The 26,144-nt window shown below is 39.7% G+C and overlaps 1 protein-coding gene across 6 annotated transcripts in view; it reads right to left on the reverse strand.

The window, feature by feature from the left end:
- ripor2 (RHO family interacting cell polarization regulator 2) overlaps positions 1-26,144 on the reverse strand; it is a 98,851-nt gene that overhangs the window by 20,435 nt on the left and 52,272 nt on the right. For 5 of the 6 annotated variants that reach the window (XM_062056575.1, XM_062056580.1, XM_062056574.1 and 2 more), the window contains exons 2-6: positions 10,296-10,419; positions 5,446-5,601; positions 5,293-5,371; positions 5,194-5,217; positions 4,870-4,923 (exon numbers count right to left, since the gene is read on the reverse strand). In XM_062056575.1, the coding sequence (XP_061912559.1) occupies positions 4,870-4,923; positions 5,194-5,217; positions 5,293-5,371; positions 5,446-5,601; positions 10,296-10,419 (437 nt within the window). Of the gene's footprint in view, positions 1-4,869; positions 4,924-5,193; positions 5,372-5,445; positions 5,602-10,295; positions 10,420-26,144 lie in introns of all 6 variants that reach the window. The other variant, XM_062056578.1, reaches the window with a different exon arrangement.

Raw genomic sequence — 26,144 nt, forward strand, 5'->3', positions numbered from 1 at the left:
GCTGAGCCGGAAGGCAAAGCTCTCAATTTACCAGTCGATCTACGTTCCCATCCTCACCTATGGTCATGAGCTTTGGGTTATGACCGAAAGGACAAGATCACGGGTACAAGCGGCCGAAATGAGCTTCCTCCGCCGGGTGGCGGGGCTCTCCCTTAGAGAGAGGGTGAGAAGCTCTGCCATCCGGGAAGAGCTCAAAGTAAAGCCGCTGCTCCTCCACATCGAGAGGAGCCAGATGAGGTGGTTCGGGCATCTGGTCAGGATGCCACCCGAACGCCTCCCTAGGGAGGTGTTTCGGGCACGTCCGACCGGTAGGAGGCCACAGGGAAGACCCAGGACACGTTGGGAAGACTATCTTTCCCGGCTGGCCTGGGAATGCCTCAGGATCCCCCGGGAGGAGCTGGACGAAGTGGCTGGGGAGAGGGAAGTCTGGGTTCCCCTGCTTAGGCTGCTGCCCCCGCGACCCGACCTCGGATAAGCGGAAGAAAATGGATGGATGGATGGATGGAATTTATGTTTCATTTTTGTAAATAAATGAGGATAAATAAAGGAGGGTTAGGTTTTTGCGATGTTTTAGAACTAGCTAGTTCAAGTGTTAGTCCATTTCCACAAAAAACTACCAACTATAACATCTTCAGGTGAAAGTTCAGAGTACACTACATAGATCCAACTAGCAGAGGCGTTTTTGCTTCCGTCCCACATCTAAATAAGCAAAAAGAAAATGAAGAGAAGGAATTTGTTTATGGGACCCCTTCTTAGTTCTTTTTTTAAATGATTATTATTAGTGTTTTCAAAAGATGTGTGCCCTTCTCTGCCAAATAAATCACTCCATTTCTCATAGAATTTTTTCAAAATATTTACAAGTGCGGTGTCATCTATTTTCAGCAACGAGCCGCAAAGAACAAGAGGACGATTCATGGGCTGTACAAAGCATTTCAGTGTTTATTTTTTATTTTTTTAACAGCACCTTGTAGACCACACCTGCAGCAGCCTATTTTTGAATCTCTCATCAGACGTCTTCCTTGACTGCTCTCATCATCCTGTCTCTAAGGACCAGTGCCCACTGCTCCCATGCTTCCTAGACCCGCCCTGACCCAGTTCCACGCATGGCTACAAGCCCTGAGGGAGGCACGTGCACACCCCAAATCTGCACCCTTCCTTCCTGCATGCATGTGTTTGTTTTGGAAGGCGGCCCTCTTCGACAGCTCGTACAAGAATATAAAAGGGCCGCTAATGTCAGTCCTTATAGCGCCACAGGAGCTTCAAGAGTTGGCCTGTTGGTAACCACGGCAACCCTCTGAACAGCACAAGCCCACGTTTCTTATTGCCTTCTGTACGTCTGATTGGAGGACATAGTGACACCGAGGACATGACTACAAAGGGGTTCCAGGAAGAGACATGTTGCGGCCTTGAAGAGCATTATTACTGTGGTGGATAAAACCCAACCTGCAAACTCCTGAGGGGACGTGTTCACTTCCTACGACAGATCTCAAGGAACCTGGCAGTACTAACTCTTCTTACTTCAACGTGGTACAAACAAAGTGATATGTGACAAACACACTTGGCATGTTAGAATAACTACATATACAAGGGTACAATATGTTGTTATATAAAAAATACACCACGTGATCTGATGGGATTTCAAACAAGAGCTGCAAAATCCATGCACTTGGGTACAATTTAAAAAAGGTCCCCTATGATGCAAAAGTGCCTTTTTGATGAAGTGGTGATGAACAGTAATACATTGTATTACTGTATGTATATACATACATACATACATACATACATACATATATATATACATATATATATACATACATATATATATATATATATATATATATATATATATATATATATATATATATATATATATATATATATATATATATATATATATATATATATATATATATATATATACACACACACAATGTATTACTGTTCATCATATATATATATATATATATATATACACACACACACACACACACACATACATATAGGGTTTCCCTTTAATGTAATTGAATGTGGTGCACCGTCACAGCATTTTTATTACCGCCACACCGTGAAAATAAAGGCTTTTATTTTTTTTACTTGAAAATTAATTTATGTTATATAATATATTGTAGACCCCAGAAGACATCTCACAAAGTCCGACGCTACTTTTAACTTCTATAACCAATCTTATAACAAACAACGGCACAATTCCAACCGGTTTTACCTCCCGTGCAAACACTTTCGTCTCGTTAGTCTGCGCTTCCCTGGACACACAACAACATTTTCTTATTTCCCGCCAATCCCCTTTCAGACAGGGACGGTGTGTTTGCAAACGTGGGAAAACCGGACATCAAATCCAAACCACACAAACATTAAACATTAACACTCGCTGGTCATTACAGTATGAATTGACATATATAGCCTATCATTTGCGCACTATTGACAAGCGATGTATCGAAAACATGACCACCGAAAAAAGACTGAAAACCGTGCTACCGAAACCGGATTCAAACAAAATGCACGCCCTGGAGAGTTGTCAGCATGTCTGCGATGTGGACGTGATTTTTATATATATTGCAGATATACCCGCGGACAGCCATCTACAAAATGTGCAACACAGCGCGAAGCAAGTGTGACGTCATGCTCGCTTCAGCTCTCTTCTCTAGTCGGGTACGTCGAGGGACAGAAGTAGATTCTCTAAACACAAGTACATTCTATAATAACACCAGAAGAATATACTAGATATGTCCAGCGACCCCCCCGCGGCCCCAAAAGGGACAAGCGGTAGAAAATGGATGGATGGATGGATGTTGCTAGTTGTTTTAAATTAATAAAATAGTCATTAAAAGTCTGTAAACACTTGAAAAAATCTCAACACGGTACATTGTACAAAAAGCAGCAACTATTTAAAATATGGCAAAAACTATTTAAAACATTATTTAAAACATTTTGTTAATACTAGTAAATAAAAACAGATTTGTTTTAAATGTATGTATACATTTTTGGAGCCTTTTTAAAGAATCATAGCAAAATCATCATAGCAAAATATTAGGGCTGTGAATCTTTGGGTGTCCCACGATTCGATTCAATATCGATTCTTGGGGTCACGATTCGATTCAAAATCGATTTTTTTTTTCAATTCGACATGATTCTCGATTCAAAAACGATTTTTCCCCGATTAAAAACGATTCTCTATTCATTCAATACATAGGATTTCAGCAGGATCTACCCCAGTCTGCTGACATGCAAGCAGAGTAGTAGATTTTTGTAAAAAGATTTTATAATTGTAAAGGACAATGTTTTATCAACTGATTGCAATAATGTACATTTGTTTTAACTATTAAATGAACCAAAAATGACACAGTGTCTTGTCAAGCTTATGAGATGCGATGCAAGTGTAAGCCACCGTGACACTATTGTTCATATATTTTTATTCTTATAAATATCTAACGATGATGTCAATGAGGGATTTTTAATCACTGCTAATATTGATACTGTTGTTGATAATATTCATTTTTGTTTCACTACTTTTGGTTTGTTCTGTGTCGTGTTTGTGTCTCCTCTCAATTGCTCTGTTTATTGCAGTTCTGAGTGTTGCTGGGTCGGGTTTGGTTTGGGAATTGGATTGCATTGTTATGGTATTGCTGTGTATTGTTTTGTTGGATTGATTAATTTAAAAAAAATTAAATTAAATTTAAAAAAAATAAAACATTTGATTTTTTAAAAATGAGAATCGATTCTGAATCGCACAACGTGAGAATCGCGATTCGAATTCGAATCGATTTTTCCCCACACCCCTACAAAATATGCAAATACTCGCCCATACCACGACCCCACCACCACTGGTATCTAGGCAGTTTAGGGGAAACCCTATATATACACACAAACAAACTAATATACTATATATATATATATATATATATATATATATATATATATATATATATATATATATATATATATATATATATATATATATATATATATATATATATATATATATATATATATATATATATATATATATATATATATATATCTCCTGTTTAACAACACCAAATGTAAGAATTCTATCATCTCCCTCAAATGCTATGAGGAAAGAGGCGTTCAAACAGTGCCGCTTGACTGCTTACTTTTTCTCAGGCTTTGCTACACATCTTAAAACAAAGCTTGCTGGCATGCTAACTAGCATATTAGCCAATTGTATAGTTATTAAACTAAAAGTCATGGATTTTTCTACTTGGCGCTTACTTGCTGTCATGCAATCTGTTAGCATTTCAGCAGTTAAGCCAATTTATAGGTGCTAATCTGCTGGCATGCCAACAGTTAGCATGTTAGCCAATTTTATAGGTATGAAACTAAAGGTCAGGGGTATTGTTACTTCACACTATTTAGCTGGAATGTTAACACTGAGAATGTTTTATAGGTATACAGCTAAAACTGTTAGCATTATTAGTTTAGCCAATTTTATATGTATAGGAATAAAGTCATGGATATTGTTACTTGATGCTTTCTTGCCGGCAGGCAAATTGTTAGTATATACGGTAAGCATTTTAGCCAATTATATAGGTATAAAAATAAAAGTAATGGCCATTGTTACTTGGCACTAGCTTGCTAGCATTCCAACTGTTAGCAGTTTGGTCAATGTTTTAGGTATAAAACTAAAAATCATGGATATTGTTACTTGGCGTTATCTTGCTGGCATGTCAATTGTTAGCGGTTTAGACAATTTTATAGATATAAAAACTAAAAGTCATGGATATTTTTACTTTCAAATTATGGAAAATTGTGGAAAAATACTTTAAAACGCGATAAAATAGTAATCTTATAAGCATTCTTTGTTATATACAGTGTGTTCCATGGTGCACTTACCTTGCTCATGTGAAACTCCAGGCGTCTCATATACCTCTCGATGGCTTTGATTTGCTGCAGACAGATGACGTCCATTAAGAACACACATAATACATATAGTTATAAAACATAACAATCAGCATGGCTCCGAAATGTGACATCACCAGGTCAAGTTTGACCAAGCTTCTGTGTCAAAGTAGTATTTACACCAGTTAAATACATGTCATTTTGCAAAATGACTGGTTAGGTGCGCTTCTTAGTGAAAATATACTTGTTTTATAATCCTGCCCACTCAATTTTCACACACTTGCATCACCTCGAACTACTTAGAGTCTACCTGCTTACCTTGTCAAGATCATACAGCACTCCCTGCAGAGGTACAAAGACAGAATTAATACACAAGTTAATCCTGTTGCTCATACAGTATGTACTCATGTTCCTCACCAGGCGCGAGTTCCTCTTCATGTCCTTCATCAGAGACGTCAGCTTCTCCAACTCTGTTTGGTGAACCGCCAGATATTCACTGTGAGGAACATACAAAACTATTCAACTAAGCTACCGCAATATTAGGTACAGCTAAAGTGTCCAAGTACTCACTGCAGGCCTTGTTTGAGCGAGATGTAGACCTCCTCCAATCTTTTCGGCTGAGGCTCCCTGGAGCTGCTGCCCCCCTTGTGACCAGACAGATGGGGCTTTTTGGGTTTAGACTGAGGCTTCTTCTGCGCCACGGAGTTGCCCATGAAGGAGTTACACCTATGCACACACACATTTAAACACAGTGCTGTTTCCATCAGTGCATTTGATAGACACAACTACAGTAGGCTCCAGCACCCCCGTGACCCCGAAAGAGATAAGCGGTACAAAATGGATGGATGGATGAAACTACAGTACAATCATTTCCGACCCAAATGCAAGTATTATTGCTTTTGTGTGGATTTGAGACACAGTAATGATGAGGTATGCCAGTGTTTCCCATACATCTATTTACTTAATGAATAGATTTGACACTACCCGTTTGCCCCTGCTGATAAACACATTATAATGGGACTGGCTGTGAATGTAGCTTGTCGTACTGCGTACAGGAGTTTGTAACATTGTAATTCTGCTTCTTTAAAACAAATCAAACTTTATTTAAATAGCACTTTTCATACACAGGCAAGTGGCAAACACAAACTGCAACTCAAAGGGCCAGAGGATATTAGGATCCGCGAGGGTTGATACGGTAAAAGCAGGTCGGATAGATAACAGGGCGCAAGGCCATCAAGATATCTGAAAACTAATAATATAACTTTAAAATCGACGCTGAGGCGCCTCTGACGCTCCTGGTCTACCAGAGAATAAAATGAGGCCGCAGGAGGGATCAGTGTTGACAACTTGGGAACTTTGTCACTATATTTGAGTTTTCCCGCAAAAGACTCTGATGTAGCGACTTGTATGGTCTTATAGCTGTACCTCAACTTGAGAGTGCCACAACTTAAGAGTGTTTTGAGAAGAGAGCTGTCTCTCAGCTATTTGCTGCGCTTTAAATTGCAAGCAAACATTTGAGTTACAAGCATTCCCGCCATTAGTTGGTGTAGCAAATGTCACAGTGAACCCCGTAAGATCCGCCCAAAACATCTGGTCTAACTCGCTAGCATAAGCTTTTAGCTAGGGAACAATATAACTTTGTCTTCCAACCATGGGAAGGAAAAAAGCTGGTGTGAAGTATAGTGGTGGGAAGAAGAAGCAGATGATATTCATTTAATTAAAAAATAAATCATCAAAAACATGATAGAGCGTGTCGCCAACTTGACGCTCCTGCTGCCAGCCAAGAATGTTAAAATAATATCTAATCGGCGGACATTTATTAATGAAAATATGGAAAAGCTGCTGATGGTGTGTTTGATAGAAAAGGCAGCGGGAAGGAGATACCGTAGAAGTTCGCTCTCCAAAGTAAATGTTGTACATTATTATTACATTACTACATAAAACTACTGTAGTTGTTAGTATTACATTCCATTGTATTGTTTTGTTTTTATAAAATAAAAACTATTTATCATCAAATACATTCTATTGTATTGTTTTCATACAATATAAACACTATTTCTCATCAATTGTGCGGTTTGGGGGGGCCCAAGTCACGGTTAAATTGATTTATATTCATTTCAATGGAGGATTTGAGATTCAAGTGTTTTGAGTTAAGAGCTCTGTCAAAGAACCAAAAAGCTCTTAAGTTGAGGTAATATTGTAGTATTTCTCAAACATATTTTTTGCTCACTCCATAAAAATTACGTGCGTCATATGGTCAATAATGCAAATTAAACTATGACATAATTTGGTGGTTAAACTTATTTATAAAAGGGAGAAAATTATTTACAAAAAAAATTATTCTCTGCTAATAGTAAAATTGTGTAGGTGTACCTAATATTGTGTCCAGTGAGTGGCTGAACATGAATTCATCACACTTGAAGAACTTCTTGTGCACAAGCGTTCTAAACAAACAAACGTATCTTCTGCTGAAGTGAACAAATAAAAAACAAGAGTAGATCACAATGAGGTGATGGCACTCTTGGCGAACCGTGGCATGCAATCGTTCATTTATCAGTTTGCTCGCCACTGACCGACACTGTGACAAAAATCCCACCACAGTCAATGGAATTTAAATATTAACATTGGAAACAATGCTAACAGAAAAATGCACTGTACAATCCTATATATCCGTGTGGGTTTTTGTGTACTTAGTGAACTTTTTCTGCAGGCCATCATTTCATTTTAGGTCACCCTCATCTACGGCCCACCCCCTCATTTCAGTTTCTCCCACTAAGCTGACATTTCCGTAAGCGTGATAAAAAATGCCTATCCAGCAGAAGGCAAGGCAACGATGAGCCCCAAACTAGTTGGAACGTGGCAGGGTGGACGACGCAGCGACGCGACTGCAACAAATGTAGGGCAGCCTGGAGGTTCGAGCAGGCTCGAGTCGTGTATCTTGGCACGCACACACACACACGCACTCACGCGCGCGCGCACGCGCACACACACACACACACACACACACACACACACACACACACACACACACACACACACACACACACACACACACACACACACACACACACACACACACACACACACACACACACACACACACACACACACACACACACACACACTTCAGTTCAAAAGGCAGTGTCTGTGAGCAATATGCAGACATGCCTAAATGCACATGACACATGGCCACACGCGTGCACGCCAACACATCAGACCCCAGCAATTCTCTTACGTTAAACATGAGCTGCCTTCAAGAGTCCACGGCCTAATAACCACAGCTTTAGGACACAAACGTTGCGTTCTTGTTCAACTATTATTATTATACTTGCCAATTTACTGTTAATAGCTGGGACGGCGTGGCGAAGTTGGTAGAGTGGCTGTGCCAGCAATCGGAGTGTTGCTGGTTACTGGGGTTCAATCCCCACCTTCTATCATCCTAGTCACGTCCGTTGTGTCCTTGGGCAAGACACTTCACCCTTGCTCCTGATGGGTGCTGGTAGCGCCTTGCATGGCAGCTCCCTCCATCAGTGTGTGAATGTGTGTGTGAATGGGTGAATGTGGAAATACTGTCAAAGCGCTTTGAGTACCTTGAAGGTAGAAAAGCGCTATACAAGTGTAACCCATTTATCATTTATTTATCATTTACTTTCTGTTTTAACATGTTTCCACACTTATTTTTCTGTTGTTTGGCTACTTTCCATTAGTTTTGGGTGATACTACAAATTTGGTTATCAGAAGGCAAAGCTCTCAATTTACCGGTCGATCTACGTTCCCATCCTCACCTATGGTCATGAGCTTTGGGTTATGACCGAAAGGACAAGATCACGGGTAAAAGCGGCCGAAATTAGTTTCCTCCGCCGGGTGGCGGGGCTCTCCCTTAGAGATAGGGTGAGAAGCTCTGTCTTCCGGGAGGAGATCAAACTAAAGCCGCAGCTCCTCCACATCGAGAGGAGCCAGATGAGGTGGTTCGGGCATCTGGTCAGGATGCCACCCGAACGCCTCCTTAGGGAGGTGTTTCGGGCACGTCCGACCGGTAGGAGGCCACGGGGAAGACCCAGGAAACGTTGGGAAGACTATGTATCCCCTATGTCTCCCGGCTGGCCTGGGAACGCCTCGGGATCCCCCAGGAGGAGCTGGACGAAATGGCTGGGGAGAGGGAAGTCCTGCTTAGGCTGCTGCCCCCGCAACCCGACCTCGGATAAGCGGAAGAAGATGGATGGATGGATGGATCCAATAACAAGCAGGCACAGGGGCAGTAGTAGTCAAACTCATGTTCATACCTTAAAATTATAGGATCATTAAATGATTCCATCTTGAAAAACTAATCTGACAGAAACACGGGATGGCGCTGTAACAATATCAATAAATATCTACAATTTTCATTTTGTCCATTTTATTACATACAGCCTTTATAATAAAGTCAATAGTACAAAATCAATGGAAAAACTATGGGCCCCTATTTCCCACATTTGTAAACAATAACAAAACCGAGGAAAAAAAGGATTTTGAGATAATAAAAAATATCACTCTAATCACTGTAGTATCGACCATATAATGATTGTTACTGTCAATATTTGTATTGATCCACCCACTCCTAGCCCACAAGAGCGCTTGCTTAGCAGTTAGCTATACATATACTCTCGTCCTCCAGTGATAATGTTACGTGTAAGAAACTTACTTCATTTTCCGCCATGGAGGCGAGAATTGTTGTTTAGAAAACTGCACTGTGGAGGCACATTAGTCGCTAGCGAGGACATTACATTCCGATGAGGACACGTCATTATCAAGATATGACGATAGTAAAGATTGACCGATAATTAGCTCAGATATTTGTCATTTTGACATAGATCGGTATCGGCCTTTTTTAATTTTTCATATTGAAAATACATAGTAATATTCACTACTATTTTTTACAATTTCTATAATTTTAAATGTAACAATCATCAAACAAACGCCTTTTTTAATTTAACGGGCTCATTTAAAACTGGTTATTTTGACTCAGATGCAGCCACACCTTTCTGCCTTAAGCATTGTCCCGCCCTGATTGGCTACACAAACTAAGTAAGGGTAAAAGGCAGGGCCAATCAGAACCCGAGGTCTTTTGCAGGGTTCTCACTTACTGTAAATGTATATCGGCACCAAATATTGTGTTTGGCCTCCTTCCCTACTAATAATCGGTATTGGCCCTGAAAAAAACATATAGGTCGATGGTATCATCCCTGCCCCTGACGGAGCCCTCATAGTTAGCCTCAGTTAACCTCATAGTTTTCCTGCCGGTACATGACTGCAAGGCTCACCCTATTAAAAGTACCCCTAATCAATCAATCATGTGACTGACGTCTAAACTTAGCATTGACATGTAGTGTCATTCCTTCCTGCACCATCGGTATCCCAACCGGCCTTGGACTGAATCTTACCGCGACCGCCGCTCTTGCAGCGTGCTGAAGCCGGCGAACGACTGACTCCGGATGATGCCGTTGGGGCCTCCCGGCGAGTGCGTCCCGGCGGCCGCCATGATCTCCGGGATGCGTGACGACACACCTGCAGGGAGAGGAAGACAGAGAAAGAGGAGATGTTGATGTGTGGACCAGCAACATTGGACAGGCCTCGACTCGCCAACCTTTTTAGCAAACATACGAGCTCTTTCATGCAGGTGTCAGGAAACTTGATGCTTGCTACTTTCGTCAGGTGCGATGTGGACTTTGTGCATATTTGCAGGCTGAGGTAAGAGGTGAGACTTGCACGTAAGATTGATGGCTGAGGTGCAATGCTCTGCCACCAAACCAAAGATGTATCAGTGACCTCATCTGCTACGAATAAAGACACATTCCGTATTCAGCAGCAGACTGTCAGACATCAGACGGTTGAAAAAAAATAGCAGCATGAATGCAACATGAAGGCGCTCGGGGAATATGTTAAAAATAGACAAGAGGAGTTTGAACGATCAGGTTTCCGTCTAGGAGGTCTTCGAAAATGTGCTTCTTGAGGAACAGACATGTGATCACTTTTTCATGCATATTTCCCTGATGTAAAAATACCCGCTGATGCCGACTTGTTTAATGGAGGGTAGGGTTGCGTGATAGGCAATGTAAATTTGGCCGACGATAGAGCTTGTAATACTATAATGATAACGCTGATGATACATACTAGCTGTGTCCCACTAATTTGACAGCGACATGCGAACGTAGGCGTCCTCAACAAAGGTAGCGTCCTTGCTAGCGGCTGATGTCCCTCCACAGTGCAGCTTCTAAATAACATATCGTGGCCTTAATGGCGGCAACTAAACAGTGTTTCTTATAAGTAGCATTATCACTAAAGGACTGGGGGACAAGGAAAAGCTAAGTATGCTACAGTACACACTGTAGGACGATATACATATGCATAGCTAACCACTAAGCTAGAGAACTTGAATGTAAACAGGGTGTGGGCAGATTAATGCAAAGACCAACAGTAACGATACAAAGTAGGGATGTGCCGATGGATCTGCCACTGATCAGTATTGGCCAAATTTCTTAAAAAAGTATGTGATTGCCTATTAATGCCGATCACAAAGGCTGTGTTAGATGTAAATATAAACGGAATACAATGATTTGCAAATCCTTTTCAACCCATATTCAGTTGAATGCATTACAAAGACAACATATTTGATGTTCAAGCTCATAAACTTTTTTTTTTTGCAAATAATAATTAACTCAGAATTTGAAGCCAGCACCACATGACAAAGAAGTTGGGAAAGGGCATGTTCACCACTGTGTTACGTGGCCTTTCCTTTTAACAACACTCAGTAAACGTTTGGGAACTGAGGAGACACATTTTTTTAAGCTTCTCAGGTGGAATTCTTTCCCATTCTTGCTTGATGTACAGCTTAAGTTGTTAAACAGTCCGGGGGTCACCGTTGTGGTATATTTTAGGCTTCATAATGCGCCACACATTTTCAATGGGAGGCAGGTCTGGACTACAGGCAGGCCAGTCTAGTACCCGCACTCTTTTACTATGAAGCCACGTTGATGTAACACGTGGCTTGGCATTGTCTTGCTGAAATAAGCAGGGGCGTCCATGGTAACGTTGCTTGGATGGCAACATATGTTGCTCCAAAACTTGTATGTACCTTTCAGCATTAATGGCGCCTTCACAGATGTGTAAGTTACCCATGTCTTGGGCACTAACACACCCCCATACCATCACAGATGCTGGCTTTTCAACTTTGCGCCTGTAACAATCCGGATGGTTCTTTTCCTCTTTGGTCCGGAGGACACAATGTCCACAGTTTTCAAAAACAATTTGAAATGTAGACTCGTCAGACCACAGAACACTTTTCCACTTTGTATCAGTCCATCGTAGATGAGCTCAGGCCCAGCGAAGCCGACTGCGTTTCTGGGTGTTGTTGATCAACGGTTTTCGCCTTGCATAGGAGAGTTTTAACTTGCACTTACAGATGTAGCGACCAACTGTAGTTACTGACAGTGGGTTTCTGAAGTGTTCCTGAGCCCATGTGGTGATATCCTTTACACACTGATGTTGCTTGTTGATGCAGTACAGCCTGAGGGATTCAAGGTCACGGGCTTAGCTGCTTACGTGCAGTGATTTCTCCAGATTCTCTGAACCCTTTGATGATATTACGGACCGTAGATGGTGAAATCCCTAAATTCCTTGCAATAGCTGGTTGAGAAAGGTTTTTCTTAAACTGTTCAACAATTTGCTCACGCATTTGTTGACAAAGTGGTGACCCTCGCCCCATCCTTGTTTGTGAATGACTGAGCATTTCATGGAATCTACTTTTATACCCAATCATGGCACCCACCTGTTCCCAATTTGCCTGTTCACATGTGGGATGTTCCAAATAAGTGTTTGATGAGCATTCCTCAACTTTATCAGTATTTATTGCCACCTTTCCCAACTTCTTTGTCACGTGTTGCTGGCATCAAATTCTAAAGTTAATGATTATTTGCCAAAAAAAAAAAGTTTATCAGTTTGAACATCAAATATGTTGTCTTTGTAGCATATTCAACTGAATATGGGTTGAAAATTATTTGCAAATCATTGTATTCCGTTTATATTTATATCTAACACAATTTCCCAACTCATATGGAAACGGGGTTTGTACAAACAGAATAACACTTGGGCATGTAACTTTGTATCTGTCATGTCTCCTCTTAGCACAGAAGCGTTTAGTGCAGACATGCCTTCAGGGTAGACATGTTTGTCAAATCTAATTAATAAGCAAGCCCCCTACTCTCAGCTAAAACCCTTAGAAGCGTGTCCAAACACAGGTGACATGAAGAACATTGTTGCTGTCCCCGTCAGCAAAATGCCTCTCTTGTTCATATGGGCGTCCTTACATCTGCCTGTGCTGGTCTCATGCCGTCATACAAAGCCCACAACATACACACCGCCAACGTCAGCCCCTGTGTCAGAAGGTACCAGCAACCTGATAGCATCTCCCTTGGTACACACAAAGAGAGGGCAGAGAACCTTATTTTTCAGCCAGGAAAGGGACAATGGGCCAATGAGACGGACCAATACTGTCCTGGCTAATAATAGCAGACCACAAGGACTGTGATGGAGGTGACTCAGTGAATGAATCACAAGGACCTGTGGTTCAGCTGCAGCATAAACAACCGTATATCTGCTCAGATATATAGGTAAATATTGTCCATATTCGCTTTAAAACAGGGGTGTCAAACTCTTTTTAGATTGGGGGCCACATGGAGAAAAATCTGCTCTCAAGTGGGCCGGACTGGTAAAATCATGACACGATAACTTAAAAATAAAGACAACTTCAGATTGTTTTCTTTGTTTAAAAATGAATGTGTTTTTTTTACACTTACATGTTGCGGTTAATAGTATTCTATTTGTATTTGTCGTTATTTATACTTTCTGAATAAATGATGTGATAATGTTCATCAGTCAACTCATTGGTGTCAATGTTCAATCTATCAGGACAAAAAAATATCAAAATGAAATTACAGGATTTTATTTATGTATAGGGATGATACTCAAAACCGGTTTTCCCGGTTGTTCGATAAGAAAAGAACAGAGTCCTCGGACTCGAATCCCTTTTTGAGAACCGGTACCCGTTATCGAGACCACTATAGTAAAGAAAAAGAGTTGGTTCTTTATTCGACTCCCTCGGAACGAATCCCATCCCGACCAGAAATGCCCCTTGAGACATCACAAGAATTTACGTCACGTAGCTCAGTCATTAGGCGCAGATAGGGAAAGCAGGAAAAACAATGGAATAATAAAGTTCAAAACAAAAAGGTATAATCCAATGAATAACTTTACTGAGAGATTTGAGCAGGGTACAAACACATGACGAACACTTTTACGACCAACCGGAAACATAGCAACCAGGCTAGCAACGCACCTCCTTTACGGCAGCTGTCACAACGTTCTTAAAGCAACCGCAGCACATACATATATATACAACATATATGACATCTCCCTTTTTTAACTTTTGTTTTTCTTTCCTTGTAAACAAAACAAAATCAAACTGTATATGTGTTGTCTGTCTAATTATAAATAATGCAGACGAGGCGTGTTGGCTGAGTTCTTGACGTTTACTTTCACAGGTGACGACATGCAACAACACTTTTCGGGTCTACCGCGCATGCTCGTCACTCCCGTTGCATGCTGGGTAGTGTAGTTGTTATATTCCCTAGCTCATAACATCACATCTTTCCCCCTATAAAGAAATATTTGAACTCAATAAAGTGTATTTCTTTTTTTAGCTTTAACTTTTCATTTTTTAGCATTGTAACCACATTTGCAAACAACTTTTCTCTTCATAGAATTTTCTTTCAATAAAGAAATCAAGTGCAAAAATGTCAAAGCATCATAACAAACAGTTATGTCAAATAGCAGCAGAAGTGCACTTTTTGGAGAGCTGTATTATTTTCAGTTTTGTGCCCAAGGGACTGATTTTATTTAACACTATAGTATTATTTATACACATATAGTGATCACAGAGACAGGTTGTTTTTGTGTTACTGTATATATTTGTTTTTCTGAAAAATCCCACTTAATATACTTTGGGTAACAACAGTCAATATTTATTTTTTTTATTTTATTTTTTTAGGTGGGTAACAGTCAATATTTATTTATTTATTAGATTATTTTTTTTTCTTATATAATAAAAGTGAGCTTTTGTTAAACCAAATATTGTGTGTTTTTTTTTCATATACAACAACCTATCTGGACTCGATAAGAGAATCGATAAGGACTCGGTTCGATAAGAGGATTCAATAATAGGCTCGAACTCGATAATTTCTTATCAAACATCATCCCTATTTATGTAGTTTGCTCATTTTCCTCGACTGATGTACTGACATCATGTGGTTTATTTTGTACATATGTGGCATCATCTACAAAGATACAAAGAATTGCTATTGCAACATCTAGTGGACACATTTAGAACAGCAGTTTCTTTCATTCAAAAAATTTTGGCTCATTTTTATACTTAGCAAACTCATCCCACGGGACCTGTTTGCGGGCCTGATCCGGCCCTGGGGCCGTACGATTGACACCCCTGCTTTAAAGAGTACTATGATCCGTGTAATATACCGCCAAGGTGCAAAACATTTCTAAACTATTCTGCAGCTCACTTTTGTTTTTCCAGTCGTTGTTTCGTACTCAAAAGTGGGTGTCGTGCTAACTCGACAAAAATAATTCCACCAAATAATTCAATATCACAAAGGGAACACTAATTGGCTATGATAGCGACTGGCCGCTTAGATTCAAACGTCACCCGTTTGTACATAAGTGTCTTGATAATGAAACTAACAGTACTCAAACGTCTTAAATAAACCTCTGTATTCTGCTAACTAACCATCAGTCAGCTGCGTACGTGGGAGCTTGATCATTTTGTTTTTCTTCAGCAAAATAGGGTGGCCTTACATTTGTGCTGTTAAAATGTGAGTTTATGTTAGCTATGCTAACATACATGTTAGCTATGCTAACATACAAAGCTATGCTAGTGTTGCTAATGTTTGTGTCCTCCTGTCTCTCTCATTAATGTTATGTTGTAGTATATAATTAGGGATGTATTGATTTGAAAATTTAATTTCACGGATAGTGTGACCAAACATATCAGGTTATCATTACTATAGCGGTATTGTTGAATATCTGGCCTCGGTTCGTGCCGTATTACTCCAACTATAGGTTGATCACTCTGTACTAAACGAGCAAACAATGCAGGTTAAGTTTTCACAATTGAATAGCTTGTCAGACAGCAATGTGTTTATACACATTTAGATTGGGTTATTGGGAATTCATGTTAGCTTTTAAGATAGCTAGCGAGGTAGCCGATCCATGAGTTTATCAAAGCGTGGTCATCTATGGAGGTTAATTTGTGTCTTTATTTGATGTAACTGAATTTGTTGTGTTTGAATATTGTGAACATAATTTTTGCAGTCAAATTTCATTAAATAAAAATTTGTGAGCAAAATGTGTGTTTAAACAAACTACCTGTTTGCTACTTTGCAAGACCCACGCCATGTGACTGCACCTGGACACCACATATGCTGGTTCTGAGACACCTAATTGCTTCAGTCTTAACTTGCCCTAATGGGTCTTGAATTTTTTAGTGCACTGAATTTTGTTGAACAAAATTATTTATGAATGGATTTTTAATTTAATAGAATTTAAATTGTGAAACATTGTATTTTTTACAAACTGAATTTTAAAAACACAAGCATTTTCACTCTTACTAATGACTTTGTCAGCATAAACTGAAAAAATTACGTTACATACATTCAGTGTAGAAAAACGCTATAATAATTAAGGCTGCAGCTAACGATTATTTTTCTATCGATTAATCTATAGATTATTTTTTCGATTAATCGGTTAATCTATAGATTATTTTTTTCGATTAATCTATAGATTTTTTTTCCTTTTACCGATTATTTTTTTTTATTCAAAATGAAGATGAAAAAATAAATGTAGGCCCGTTTTTTCAAAAGGCATGGCTTTTATTTACAAAAAAAAAGAAGTATGGCCACTCAGTCAACATTGACAACAACATGACTAAATATTCTGTAACAATGTAAACATTTAAAACTTTTAACATTTAACAAAATTAAAAGTAGCTTATTTGCTTTTTAATGTGCAAATATAAAAGTCAACATCCAGTGCAAATCTTAATATTCTGCAATAGTATAAGCATTTCAAAAGTAAAAGTATTGCTTATTTTGCTTTAAAATGTGCAAAAATAAAGATAAACATCCAATACAAAAAAGTGCAAAACGAAATATTCTGTAACAACAGTGTAAACATTTCAACAAAAGTGAAAGTATTGCTTATTTGCTAAAATGTGCAAAAATAAAGATAAACATCCAATACAAAAAAGTGCCAATCTAAATATTCTGGAGCACTGTAAACATTAAGTATTGCTTTTAAAATGTGCAAAATAAACATCCAGTCCAACACAGTACACAATAACCAATTCTACTCATTCCAGTGAGTGTCTAACAGTTGTAATGAAGAAAGGTTAGCATGTCTACATGTTTTGGTTCTTTTCTTGTTTACAATATTCCCAGCAGCTGAAAATAGGCGCTCAGAAGGGGTCGATGTGGCTGGAACTGAGAGCTAATTAGCCTTCACCTCAAGCCAGGATTGCGAGTGAGCTGAGCTGCAGTTTAAGTTTCTAGAAGGTCAACGGGCTCATAGTGATGTTACTAGTAGTTGACTGGGAGGTGTTTATTATCATTTGGGGAGAGTCCGCTGCCTGATGCTCACCTGCTAAACACCTATCTGCTCCACGCTGAAGTGCTGACTACATGCGCTCTGAATACACACTGCTGATTGGCTGATAATGCTTCGTGTGTACCAATCAGATGGTTGTGTGGGTGGGACAATGCTGCGTGTGTACCAATCAGATGGTTGTGTGGGTGGGACAATGCTGCGTGCTGAGACAGAGGCAGACGGAGCAAAGCAGCTTGTTAAGACATTAGCTTTAGCTTAGAAACTCGTTCGGTACACCCCCGTACCGAATCGAAAGCCCCGTACCGAAACGGTTCAATACAAAACACGTACCGTTACACCCCTAGCAGATACAAATGACACATTCATGTTTTTGTGTAATGATGACAACGTATGCTCGCGCGGACGATTGACTAGTTGATGGTTTTCTTTTCAAATGTTCGTTCATAGCCGTTGTGCTGCTATGATAGGCCATTTCCGCTCGACACAGTGTGCATACAACAACATTATTAGGCCGTTTATTGAAATACTCCCACACTTTTGACCACTTTTGGCATGCTTTTCCCCCTTCGCTCGCACCGTCTTCTTTGATCGTCTGCTGTGCGCTTCGCCATGACGGTAGTGTGACGTCATTATGCGACGCGTCGACGCACAAAAACGGCGTCGACGTATTTACGTAACCGATGACGTCGACGCGTCGTTTCAGCCTTAATAATAATATATCAGTATATATTATATACTGTATATTTAATATGTAAATATTACATATATGTTATATTTTATATTGCTACTATGGTACATTTTTAGTCTACTTTATACCTGCATTATCCTTTCCATCCTTACCCTTTCCATCCTTTGTAACTGAGCTACTGTGTGGAAAAATTTCCCTTGTGGATCAAAAAAGTTTGTCTATAAGTCTAAATCTAAAACCATAACAATATTATCAAAGTACGCACGTTTTTTTGATAATTTTGATGTAAAAGGGTAATACTATACGATTGCTAAAACTATACAAATACTGCTATTGCTAATAAGGTAAACATTTGGGAGTTCTACCGTGGTTTTGTCATTAATACAGTTCATCGTTAAATCAGCTACATTAAACAAGTGCAGAGTTACAGTGTACATTAAAAAAGTGGATGAAGTGATTGGAATCGAAAACAGACTTAGACAACAGCTCATTAGCATTAAAGCTACAGACACAAAATGTTACGTGTTCTCAGTAAAGCTTACTAAAAACATTTTTAAAACGTTCTAAATTCAAGCATTAAAGATAGATTTTGGACAACAGACTAAAACACTTTGAAAGTGCTACTGAAAAATAATAAAACAATGGGGCTTTTAACACAAATACGTATAAAATGCAGCAATCAAACATGCATAATTTGATTCTGATTTAAAAGCAGAGAAACTCAGTCTTCGTCCTCAATTCTCTTGATCAGCATCACAAACAAAGATGGCGTCCAGGCCAGAGAGCGACAATCCCGACCCGCAGTTCGCTCACGTTCGCCGTTCCCATCGAGTGCCAGCCTTTTCATGCACTGAATGAGTCTGCCAGTCAGGCCATTCAGGCCTTTTTCTCCTCTAACGCTCACACACAATAATGTCCCCAAACGCCCTTGGACAAGGTGTGGACTCGTTTTTTTGGGGTGCGGGGCGGAATAATAAGTGACTGTGAGATTGTTTTCACACGGGGAAATGAAAGAAAGCGTAGCAGATAGGTGGTTAGGGATTGCTGCCCTTTAAAACTAAAAATGACAAGGTAAAAACCAGGAAGTGTTGCTATCTCAGTACTTTACCTGTCAATAACGCCATACGCTCAGCTGTTATTGTTCTATATCAAACTTTCAGACAGTGTGTTAAATACACATCAAATGGATAAAAGCAATGTAGTTTAGGTCAATTTTCGCCAAAGTGCGGCCTGGGAGGAATTTGTGGCCCGCAGCCAATTTTTTTAACGCCCCACAGCACAATTTGAAAATATTACAAAAAAACCCTTCAAAAAGTAGAATGAAAGAGCAAACGGGTGCAACGAGAAATGTTGCAATATTGACACTAATTACACAAAGCTGCCATGTAAGCATTTTTTTTACTTAAAAACTGTCATTTATCAAAAAATTATAAATACTTATAATTGATAAATCAATCTGAAGTTGATATATAGAGAATTAGGCGTTGGACTTAAAAATAATATATTTTGATGTCTGACTTATCTTTAACACTTTTATGATTGGGGGTCTTTTGGATCCGCGAGACCTTTAGTCAGATTTTTTTTAAACTGATGTTATGAATATTTTTTAATTTAATGCTCTAATTACTTCACATTAAATATTCCATTTTGAACATTTTTGGGGGAGAAGTAGAGGTGGGAATCTTTGGGTGCCTCACGATTCGATTACGATTACAGTTCAGGACCTTCGATTCGATTAAAAATCGATTATTGATGCATCTTTAACTTATGTTTATTGATGCAGTTTTACATTTCCTTTCGTTTTATAAATAAATAAGCGTTTATCACTTTCAAATTTAAAAAACCAATTCATTTAGAAAAAAAACAGTTACATTAAAGGCCTACTGAAATGAAATTTTCTTATTTAAACGGGGATAGCAGATCCATTCTATGTGTCATACTTGATCATTTCGCGATATTGCCATATTTTTGCTGAAAGGATTTAGTAGAGAACATCGACGATAAAGTTTTGGTCGCTGATAAAAAAAGCCTTGTAAGCATTTAGCTTACAAGCGTGACGTCACAGGTTGAAGGGCTCCTCACATTTGCACAATGTTTACACCAGCAGCCAGAGCGATTCGGACCGAGAAAGCGACGATTACCCCATTAATTTGAGCCAGGATGAAAGATTTGTGGATGAGGAACGTGAGAGTGAAGGATTAGAGTGCAGTGCAGGATGTATATTTTTTCGCTCTGACCGTAACTTAGATACAAGCTGGCTCATTGGATTCCACACTCTCTCCTTTTTCTATTGTGGATCACGGATTTGTATTTTAAACCACCTCGGATACTATATCCTCTTGAAAATGAGAGTCGAGAACGCGAAATGGACATTCACAGTGACTTTTATCTCCACGACAATACATCGGCGAAGCACTTTAGCTACGGAGCTAACGTGATAGCATTGTGCTTAACTGCATATAGAAACAGACGGAATAAGCCCCTGACTGGAAGGATAGACAGAAGATCAACAATACTACCAAACTCTGGACCTGTAACCACACGGTTAATGCTGTACCGCCTGGCGAAGCCTAGCAAAGCTGTTGCTAACGACGCCATTGAAGCTAACTTAGCTACGGGACCTCGACTGAGCTATGCTAAAAACTTTAGCTCTCCACCTACGCCAGCCCTCATCACCACCCGTGCTCACCTGCGTTCCAGCGATCGACGGCGCGACGAAGGACTTCACCCGATCATCGATGCGGTCGGCGGCCCGGAGACGGAGGAAGTCAAGGTGAGGACAGCGGCGCGGCGGCGGGCGTTGTAGCTTTCGACGACACCCCGGCCGCCATCAGAGTCGGCAAGAAACATATTTCCCCAAAGATACGTACGTGACATGCATATAGCGCCACGCACGTACGGGCTAGCGATCAAATGTTTGGAAGCCAAAGCTGTACTCACGGTAGCGCGTCTGCTATCCAACTCAAAGTCCTCCTGGTTGTGTTGCTGTAAATAGCCGCTAATACACCGATCCCACCTACAGCTTTCTTCTTTGCAGTCTCCATTGTTAATTGAACAAATTGCAAAAGAATCACCAACACAGATGTCCAGAATACTGTGGAATTTAGCAATGAAAACAGACGATTTAAGCTGGCGACCGTGCTATTCCAAAATGTCTCCTTCAACCCTTGACGTCACGCGCAAACGTCATCATACCTAGACGTTTTCAGCCGGAAGTTTCCCGGGAAATTTAAAATTGCACTTTATAAGTTAACCCGGCCGTATTGGCATGTGTTGCAATGTTAAGATATCATCATTGATATATAAACTATCAGACTGCGTGGTCGGTAGTAGTGGGTTTTAGTAGGCCTTTAATTCCCACATTTATTAAATTAATGAAAATGTGTGCAAAACTGGACCATAAGCGTCCTAAAATAAAGGAGCTGGTCGGCTCTCTCTGTGAGGTGGCTTGCTGCAGTCAGTCAAATTTTAGAACTGTCTGCATTACTTTATTTACAATGAATAAATCGATAATCGACTCTATAATAGGCCATGTCCGATGTCCGAATTGCAATGCATCTAAAAATCAATTATTTCCCCAACTAGTTGTGTTTTTTTGTTTAAAAAAAGAGGGTTTTGACAAAAAGAGCATAAAACATAAAAAATAAAAAACTTAATGTCAACGGATAGATTTGAGTTGATCTATGGTTGTTTAAGCGTAGAAACTAAACCAAATGTTAACACATGACTTCTTTTTTTTAACACTTTAACACCCTTTTGGGTCCCCAGGACCTTTAACACTCACCAAAATTGAAGGAAGCCCTAATGGTTACAATAAATATTGTATTGGCTTTGAAAATGAAAAATATTAAAATGGCCCCCGCATGCTATCATTTTTGAGTGTGTGGCCCCAGTGGAAAAAGTTTGGACACCCCTAATATATGCCTTCAAATTGTCTTGATATAATAATATGTGCATTATTATAGCTGGTAAAGCAAATTAGTTAACATCTCATAATATATCACATTAATAATTAATACATTTTATTTTCACAATTTGCACAGGGCCAATAAAAAACAACCTGCCAGGGCCACACTGCAGACACAAACACACACTTGAGTCGCTTTTGTGACTTTGTCCAACATAAAAATGTCCAAACACTGCTCACATCCCTCAAGCTGCACAAACTGAAACACACCCAAGTAGTGGTGACTTTGTGTGTGTGCGTGTGTGTCTGCATCAGCCTCAACTTCTATATGCTGGTATAAATTTGTCTCGCCACGGCAACAGCAGACAAAAATGGGATGATGTGGTAGGTTATGTAAAAGAACAGTTAGCAACCACACACACACGACCGCACACACACAGAGACATCCACATTTGTGCTGCAAATAAAACTCTGCTGGAACGTGTTCATGTTCAATTCAGCCTAATTAAGTTGTAAAGATGGCCACTAACATCACACTTAATGCCTTCACTAAGTGATTATATAATTTTGCATAGTGTAGTCATAAAAAACAAAAGTAGCCTATTCTGAAAACAAATAAAATGACATTATTTCTGTATGTGGTCGGTGATTAAGCAGCATTTCGCTCCCAGCAGCATGTCTGCATGTGAGATTGGAACACTTTTTAGTAACACAACAACCACCCTCCCGACCAATTTACCAGTTTTCCCATCATCGAACCTCACTTGAAAGCACCATGACATCGCTGCAACATGCTGTGAACATACAACGCGAAAGCTGTCAAAAGAGACGTCAGCGTTCTTCCAGGTGCCAACAATGGCTCTTTGTGTCACAATTCCCGAAGGAAGACAAATGTTTGTTTAGCGAGACATACACGCTGAAGACAAAAGTAAGTGATGACATGTGTCACAGGTCAAACACAATTACACAATGTCGCTAACAGGCCCCTTTTGCAGTCTCTTTGCTAAACTAAAGCGCTATCGGGTAGTCTGTTATCAGCTACCAGAAAGACATAAGGGGATATGTGGTATTGCTTAGCTGCTAATATGCTTGCTTTGCAAATTAAACTAGCATAATTTGGAGATGCATGCTTTTCCCCGACATATTTGTCGCAGCCCCTATGGTTGTGTTCAAAATGCTTTTGAAGTCATCCGAGCATGTACAGTACAGGCCAAAAGTTTCTCATTCAATGGGTTTTTGTTGTTTTCAGGACTATTTACATTGTAGATTGTCACTGAAGGCATCAAAATTATGATTGAACACATGTGGAGTTATAAACTTAACAAAAAAAAGGTGAAATAACTGAAAACATGTTTTGTATTTTAGTTTCTTCAAAATAGCCACCCTTTGCTCTGATTACTGTTTTGCACACTCTTGACATTCTCTCGATGAGCTTCAAGAGGTAGTCACCTGAAAGGGTTTTCACTTCACAGGTGTCATAATTTCGAGGCCTTCAGTGACAATCTACAATGTAAATAGTTAGGAAATTAAAGAAAACACATTGAAATGAGAATGTGTGTCCTAACTTTTGGCCTGTACCGTATGTTATATAGATATCAAATTAATGAATAATAGTGTTATTAATCATGATTACAAAATTGATACAAATAATTGTGACTATTATTTTGGCCATAATCGCCCAGCCTTATCAAACATTACTTTTTTAATTTGTGTTAAAAAAAAAAAAAAGTAGGGGTGCTTTTTTTGACAATTGTTTACCCTTGTGTGTGCAGCGCCTCAAAAGTAGATGAGTTAGCTTACAAAAACAAAAACTATCAGTCAAGTTGCTCACCATAACAGCTAACATTAGCTTGTTGACTGAAAGAGAACTCCTTAAAAACATCATCTTACAGTTCTAGTTACTGCCATAACATAGCTTTTAAGATATAGCACCCATGTATGATGTATAAAACAAAACTATAAAACAATGTCAAATTGCTAATATTTTTAAACAAAACAGGAAAACTAATTGTGTGCCAAAAAAAAAAACATGGAAAAATTAGGGCTGTCAAACGATTAAAATATCTAAATCGTGATAGTCACATTTTGTCCATAGTTAACTCGAAATTAATCACGATTAATTGCAAAGTTGTTTACCTCTTATAAGTGTACCTCATTAAATTCTACATCCAACATGGTACTGGAGAATTTATTTGATTCATGCAAATGTTTATTAAACATTTTTAACAGCTTAACACAAAATGGACACAAACAGACACACTCACTCAAACATTTTCCTCCTAGGGTCTAATCCAGTCTTTTAGTTCTCTCTCTTTCTTCCATTTTTTTGGATTATGTTTTTCCCACTAATTCTTTGTCTGTATCATCACTTGTTTTTTGGTCAGTCTTTGGCTCCTACGTTGTTGTACATGCATTATATGCATGACTGTGTTTGGTATCTCGCCAAGTCTACCGAAGACATGATAACCAGGAAACTTGTGGAAAAGGACAAACTAACTAACTCTGTCGTCATGTTTTTGCTTTATTTAGGAGACAGAGAAGCAAGCCCAAATAAGCAACCACACATTCAAAAACTAGCCTTAAAAGGCAACCACATGTTCAAAAACAAGTCCAAAAAAACCTCAACCCATGTATCACAAACTTCAAAGTGACTTTAGAAAAAAAAAAATCTGCTTGTAATACATGAACACCGGTGATAACTCAACTCATAGCGACAGTGGATGGTAATAACTTTGGTGTTGTGGAGAGAGTGACCCTGCCAGGACTTTGAAGCTAAACTTGCCATCAATAGGTTGGCGTCGATCCGGCTCGTTTAACTATGCGAGGCTCGAAGTGGTGGGCCAGCGAGCGTCTGTTGTCATAGCGTTCTGGGCGGCATTTTGCCTTTCTCGAAGAAAAATGCCCTATTCCGTATTTTTCGCACTATAAGTCGCAGTTTTTTTCATAGTTTGGCCGGCGGGGGGTGTGACTTATACTCAGGAGCGACTTATGTGTGAAATTATTAACACATTACCGTAAAATATCAAATAATATTTTTTAGCTCATTCACGTAAGAGACTAGACCAGGGGTCGGCAACCTTTACCACTCAAAGAGCCATTTTGACCAGTTTCACAAATTAAAGAAAACAATGGGAGCCACAAAACTCTTTTGAAATCCATCCATCCATCCATTTTCTACCGCTTATTCCCTTCGGGGTCGCGGGGAGCGCTGGAGCCTATCTCAGCTACAATCGGGCGGAAGGCGGGGTACACCCTGGACAAGTCGCCACCTCATCGCAGGGCCAACAAATGAAATAACACTGCATACAAAGACTTTTTTTGCTTTGTGCTATGTATAAACCAGGGGTTTCAAACACGCAGCCCGCATTTTAATATGAAAATGTTATGTTTGTGCGGACCACAAGTTTTATATGAATGGCGCTTGACCGCGTCATACTTGCCAACCCTCCCAATTTTACCGGGAGATCCCCGAAATTTAAGTGTACTTTTCTCTCAATTGTCTGCTGATTTTCGACCAAACAACAATAATAGCGCCCTCTACAACCAGCATTGACAACGTGCCAGTCCAGGTACATGTTGTATGCAGCTCCTGCTTGCACACATATGTGACAGCAAGGCATACTTGGTCCACAGCCATACAGGTTACACTGACGGTGGAGTTATAAACAACTTTAACACTCTTACTAATATACGCCACACTGTGAACCCACACCAAACAAGAATGACAAACACATTTCAAGAGAACATCCGCACTGTAACACAACAGAACAAATACCCAGAATCCCATGCATCCCTAACTCTTCCGGGCTACATTATACACCCCCACTACCACCAAACCCCACCCACCTCAACCGACGCACGGAGGGAGGCGGGGGGGTGGAGGGGGCTGATGTGTGGGGGGCAGGGTTGGGGGGTGATGTGTAGGTGCAGGGTTGGGGGGGGGGGGTTTGGTGGTAGCGGGGGTCTATA

The sequence above is a fragment of the Entelurus aequoreus genome, linkage group LG08 (genome assembly GCF_033978785.1).
Source record: "Entelurus aequoreus isolate RoL-2023_Sb linkage group LG08, RoL_Eaeq_v1.1, whole genome shotgun sequence".
NCBI lineage: Eukaryota > Metazoa > Chordata > Actinopteri > Syngnathiformes > Syngnathidae > Entelurus > Entelurus aequoreus.